The sequence below is a fragment of the Sus scrofa genome, chromosome 2, assembly GCF_054392235.1.
Source record: "Sus scrofa isolate SSC_HxYL_T2T_F1_AM1 chromosome 2, Sscrofa_HxYL_maternal_Yorkshire_Landrace_v2.0, whole genome shotgun sequence".
Classification (NCBI taxonomy): Eukaryota; Metazoa; Chordata; class Mammalia; order Artiodactyla; family Suidae; genus Sus; species Sus scrofa.
The window spans coordinates 62,014,280-62,021,132 of NC_139384.1; the positions used below are offsets into that span (position 1 = coordinate 62,014,280).

The following is a 6,853-nucleotide window of genomic DNA, read 5'->3' on the forward strand; positions in this document are numbered from 1 at the left end:
GAAGTGAGGATCCTGGAAAGGAATGACCTGGAGAAGCAGAGTCTTCAATGCACAAAAAAATTTGGGCAGATGCTTCATGAAGCAAACATGAACTGAAAGGACTACACCAGAATTGTGGAATGTGAACTAATGAGAGCCCATGATGCGTTTTCACTGTGTCCTCCAAGTAGTACACAATGGAGCAGGACCTTGAAGCACTCGAAGGACTCTGAAAACTAAAGTGTCATGGGAATCATGGAACATAAAATAATACCAGGACCTGAGTGAGAAAAAAAAACAAGAAGAATGCCTGTTAAAATGGAAGATTAAATAGAATCATGAATCTCCCACTATAATATAGAAAATGTCCAGGATACAATAGAAAAAATCACTTATGTCAGGAGTGTTACCATTTTCCACATCACAGCTGAATGTTATCAAAGAAAGGTAGTCATAATGGAAACAGTCACAGTTTACCAATGTTCACCTCATCACTTTCTATCTCTAGAATATAAATTATTTTATGATTTGAAACCTGCAGGACAATGGAGGAAAGCAACAACAGCTCTGAAAAGGGATTTCTTCTTCTTGGATTTTCTGATAGGCCCCAGCTAGAGAGCATCCTTTTTGTTATAATTTTGTTCTTCTACATCCTAAGCCTCTTGGGGAACACTGCCATCATTTTGGTGTCTTGCCTTGACCCCAAACTCCACATGCCCATGTACTTTTTCCTCAGCAACCTCTCTTGCATAAACATCTGCTTCACCATAAGTGTTGCCCCACAGTTGCTGGTTACCATGAATAAGAAAGACAAGAACATGAGAACATGAGCTATGGTGGATGTGTGGCCCAGTTTTATGTGGCCATGGGGTGGTGTCCTCTGGGTGTATTCTCCTGGCAGTCATGGCTTATGATTGCTATGCTGCTGTCCACCAGTCTCTGCAATACACAGCCTTTATGCATCCTCAGCTCTGTGTATCCTTGGCCAGCATAGCATGGCTCAGTGGCCTCATCTCTTCCCTTATTCTATGCTCCCTGACTGTGCAGCTTCCCCTTTGTTGTCACCACAAACTGGACCACATTTTTTGTGAGGTGCCAGTGCTCATCAAACTTGCCTGTGTGGATACAACTTTCAATGAGGTAGAACTCTTTGTGGCCAGTGTAATCTTTCTAATTGTTCCTGTGTCACTCATCTTAGTCTCCTATGGCTTTATAACACAAGCTGTGTTGAGTATAAAATCAGCTAGAGGGCACCAAAAGGCCTTTGGGACTTGTTCCTCCCATCTGATTGTGGTCATCATTTTCAATGGGACCATCATTTTCATGTATGTTCAGCCAGCTAAAAGTAGCTCCAAAAACCAGGGAAAGTTTTTCTCTCTTTTCTACACCATAGTCACCCCACTCTTAAACCCCATTTTCTATACACTGAGAAACAAAGATGTGAAATTAGCCATGAGGACACTGGTAATGGGAAATACTTTGTGTTCAGAATTGGTATGAGCTGTAGGTATAATCTTACTGGATTGTTTTGAGTTTACAGATTATGTGTTTTAAGTACTACTTTTTTGCTCAATGTTGTAAGGAGTAATTAAATACACAGAACTATTTAATTAACTAACATGACTAAGTACAATAGTGTTTCACTCTTTCCAAATATCTTTCTCATGAAGTTCAAGATTCTATGCGCTATATATAGTAAATTCTTTGCTCTTCCTCAACCATGCCTTCAACTTTCACACACAAATTATTTTACCCTGGAATAGTACTCTATATTATAAACCTCTACTTGCCCCTAAAATCTCAAAATATTACCTATACTCTTGAATTTTCTTGAAACGTGATCTATCTTACTCTCTGGGTAAAATTAATTAGCATGAGAGCATGAAACATACTCGCTCTCTCTATATGTATATAAACTTGGAAATAATATATATGACTATTCTCCAACAATGTAAATTTAAATGTAGAATGGACAACCCTCACTGTATTGGCTCATTTATATAATGAAAAACACAAATATAAGGCAAAATTGTGATACATTGGTAACATTTGTGATGTAAATTTTTACTTTCTTATTTTAGTAAACAAGTAAGTTTTATGAAACATATAAATCCATATGTTACTTAGATTAATTCCCTTTTTCTTTAAAGGGGTTAGAAGTTGAATGAAAGTGACAGAATTCCTGTCATTTTCTCTGCCTCTGATCTTAATTTTACTTCATCTTTCATTAAATACCCACAAGTTAAAAACAAACAAATGAATGAACATGAAAATACCAATGGAAACAAACAGTAAAATTCTTATGTGACTTAGAATTATGACAACCAAAAACTGAGACTCATTTAAATTCAATTTGTACAAGAATATTGCTGTCAGTATATAAATGTTAAAGATAATGTTTAGACCTAACTCTATGTCAAAGACCAGAGTGAAGGTAAAATGGCCACACACATAAGGGAAAAAAAAAAGCATCAGGAGAATTTTTTGAGTGAATCAGGTGCCTCTCCAAACCTATTAAACATCTTTATGACAATTGTAATGATGACTATTTAATTTAATACAAAATCATAAAAACCTTATTTTGTCTTCTAGAATTTTCTTATGTGAATTTCCCTCTCAATAATGGAATGAAGAGTTGTAAACCTCACTCAGTATGCTTAGAAATGCATGCTTTCATTTACAATAACCAAGGAGAGAAGTTCTACAGGAAACCTCACAGTTATAAATACATCACTTCTTTATATTCAGAAGATCAAGAAACAGGAAAGGACATAACATGTCAGAATCTAAATCAATTTAAATTAAACAAAGTCTCTAAGAGGGAAAACATCATAATTAGTTTAAAACAAAACAAAAGAAAACAGGTAAAGCTTCTCCAGGATATCTAGTACTCTGAAATGCCAGCTGCCTAGAGACACCTATGTGCTCAGCTCCCCTGGAGAGGAGAGAGATGTCATCCATGAGATTCTTAACAAGGCCTACAAAAAATTCTGGCCAGGTGTCTGCCAAGAAATATCTGTAGATCCTTGTCACCAAGAGCCTGCATAAAAACTTAGGGTGGTGGCAGAGTGGTGGATGACTCAGAACTCCTCTTCAAGTACCACCTGATGGATCTTAAGGGACAGTCATAGTCACTACCAGAAACAAATGACCCTAAAGAAATAATAGGTGACTATCCTAGGTCAATTCTTTAAATGACTGAAAAAAAAAAAAGAAATATCAACTAAAAACAAAAACAGGATATGAAGTAAAGGAAACAAAACAATATGAAGAGGAATTCCCATCATGACTCAGTGGTTAATGAGCCACGATGGGACCAACTAGGAACCATGAGGTTGCGGGTTCGATCCCTGGCCTTGCTCAGTGGGTTAAGGATCTGGCGTTGCAGTGAGCTGTGGCGTAGGTTGCAGATGCAGCTTGGATCCCACGTTGCTGTGCCTCAGGCATAGGCCAGCAGTTACAGCTCCGATTAGACCCTTAGCCTGAGAACCTCCATATGTCGTGGGAGTGGCCCTAGAAAAAGGCAAAAAGACAAAAAAAACAAAAAACTGATGTTATACAATTTTTGGTATATTACATTTTCATTTTTATTTGTCTTAGGATATTTATTATTTCTCTTCTTCTTTCCTTCCTAAGTTATGTGTTTCCTGGGACTGTGTAGTTTAATTACTATCTATTTGTAAATTATGCAAAAAAAAAAGACTTCTTAGATGATAATGTAAACATATTTGGAAAAATATGTTACTATTTTTTCTGTGTTTGTTGCAGTTTTTTCTATGATGACATTGTCTTGGTAATTATAGAGCATGTACAAGTCCATACTATCTTTTTTATTTATAATATTCTGAGTTTTCCCTTGTGATTGTGTAATTTCTAAAAATGTACACTATGTATTTTTTTAAATTTCCTCCAGTTGGATACTTTGTTCACATTTTTTGTTATTTACTAACATCATTAAATATGCTTTCATATTCGTAGTCTATGTCTATTACCATATATTTATAAGGTATTTTTAAAATTGCAATCGGTAAAGCAAAAACAGGGATATATAAGTCAATTTACACACATTATCAATTTGCTTTCCAAACATTTTTCCATTTTATCCCCATGGAAGGGGCAATCTTGCCTATTTGTGTGATTATCCAACAATGTAATTGTTTTTAACCTATACAATTAAAATAGTGCATGTAATGTGTAAATATTTCCACCATCCCTCCATGGAATGGCAGAAGTGCATGTCTCAAAATAATAATAAAAAACTATATATATATATATATACATATATATATAATATTGAAGAATTCAAGGAAAAGAGAAAACATATAATATTTTAGAAAAAAAAAAATTGAGGGAAGCCACAGCACCAAGTCTAGCCCAAATGGTAAGTAAAAGAAATGGAAACACTTTGAATTTTGAAGTTGATAGATACGGATATGAGAATTAGAAAGAGGTTCATTCAGGATAATTTGTCAAGCTCCTGAGGATGATGATTCTCATCTCTAATATATAACAAGAAAAGATATTCAATCCAAGGGGAAAATGAAAGAAAAAAATCACCATAATGCTCAGAAGATAATGGTGATAAAATAAATTGTACTCATGTCTCCATTGATACAGGGAGTCTCAAAAAAGAATGCATTCAAGAAAATATATACTCTTAAGTATAAAAAAATAGTGGACAATTTCCACATAGTAAGCAAAATCAAACTCAAAAAAGAAACTCTCTAAGTAAAAAAACAATAAAGGAGGACGATAAAAGAAAAAGAAGTACTAAATGATGAGTAATATTTTTAAATAAAGTAAGAAGAAATTTTAAAATTCCTTCAATAATAGTGGGAAGGATAAATACAGCTGGAAATATATAACCTTTAACAAATATTATATTTAGAAGAAAATAAAGTATTCTTTATAATTGAACACAGCTGGAAAAATGTTTATCAAATGAAAGATTAAGTCTGAAATTGTGCCCTGAATGTTGTGAAAAAGGAAAATATACATACATAAACACTAAAATATATGAATTTAGATAATGTATATTATATAATATATAAATTGTATAAATACAGTATATATGTATATATAATGCATGTTGTATATGCATATTATTATATGATTATTATATAATATCTATTAAATAAAATAACAGTTGAGGAAGCAATAATGTTACTCATATTTCTCTCAAAACTAAACCAAACCAAACAAAAACCCACTATTTCATATGTTTGAGAAGGCATTATCTTTGTGGAATCATAAAGTAAATAATAGGCTTATAAATATTGGTGGGAGATATAATCTTGGAAAGTGAAGTAGCAATTGCTAGGTTTGTAAAACAAACAAACAAAACAATAATACAGAGATCTTCTCAAATAGAAAGAACTGCAATAGCACTAGAAGCCCAAAGAATTAAATGGAGAAAGTCAAGATATTTGGAGAGGTAAAGTAGGTTACACACTAGAGCTCTTAGTTCAGACAAAAACCACTTCTATTATATAGGGTTATTAAAAGCATTAAATGAGAAGTCTCCCATAAAACCTCATAACAGGAAAAATATAGTCAATAAAAAAAAAAACTAGTCAGATTTCAGTGAGATTGTTAGTAATTAACATTAATCAGTATCTTCTCATTGGGTCAAAAACAACCAATTATAAAATAGAATAAAAATCCAGCCCTTCTAAAATGCAAACTTCACAAATATAAAAATGTTTAGAAATAAAGATCTATAAAATGTGCAATGTTAATAATGAAGCATTTCACAATCCACAAAAGAGGATAAAAGAAGCCAGAAGGAAATCTGGAGAATGGTGACTTAGAAAAATTGACAAGTTTAAAACAATTCAGTATGATTTGTATTGACCCGTGCTAATTTTTTTTGTTCTTGTTTTAATGGTTCTATTGTTCCTGCCTCTGAATTCTATGGAAAATGCAATGCTTTGCAGGGAAAAAAAATCCCATGTTCACAGAAAAATGCCAAACAAGACAGTCTCCACATTTCTACCGTTTTAATCTCACATGCACCTACTAAGTAGAACCTAAATCACAGGTAAAATCTCAGATATGATGGAGTATGTATTTTTAAAATTTTACCTTTCCAGCTCTAACAGTGAATAAAGACACATTTGAAGGAGGTGGAAATGAAGATAAGTAAACTAATCACTGTAGCTATTAAAAAGAAACATTTGTTATTGAAACATAATTTTAGCTTTTGTCTTTCATTCAATATATTGTCTTTTTCTTCTTCTTTTTTTAAATGTCCACACCTGAAGAATATGAAAATCACTGAGGTAGGTGTTGAGTCAAAACTGCAGCTGCAGCCTACACCACAACCTTGAGAGTAATAGATCTGAGATGCATCTGTGACTTTTGCTGCAGCTTGCAGCAATGCTAGATCCTTAACTCACCAAGAGAATACCAGGGATTGAACCCACATCTCACAAGATAATTCTAGGTCCTTAATCCCCTGAGCCACAGTGGAAACTCTGTATTTTTAAAATAATTGTTCCTGTTCCATTTTTATTCATGTACAGTGCGAATATAATTTGGTTTCATTTCTTATATTTATTTCTATGGTGCTTCCTTCATTTTTAACTTAACTTTGTTTACCCTTTCAAACTATGTTTGAAAACTCAGAGTTTTTCAGTTCTTTTGAATACTGTGGTAGTTCAAATAATATATTTAAATATCTACTTCAGTATTTCTACAGCATCTATGTATCATTTAAGAAAAATAAAGACATTTATTTTGTTACTATCCTCCCCATGTTGCACCAAGTTTGTTGTTTAGTGATTGGTATTAAAAACATTAAGAATATCCTTATACATATAGAATTATTTTGATCAAATAGTCATAGCTATAATATCTCCAATATTAATTGATT

The 6,853-nt window shown here is 33.1% G+C and overlaps 1 protein-coding gene across 1 annotated transcript; it reads left to right on the forward strand.

Annotated features, from left to right (window-relative positions):
• Positions 1-524: 524 nt before the first annotated feature.
• LOC100515716 (olfactory receptor 2G6-like) lies at positions 525-1,479 on the forward strand. The gene is given in 3 exon segments (XM_013992043.2): positions 525-794; positions 797-845; positions 848-1,479. Coding segments are annotated over 3 exon segments (951 nt in total).
• Positions 1,480-6,853: the final 5,374 nt, after the last annotated feature.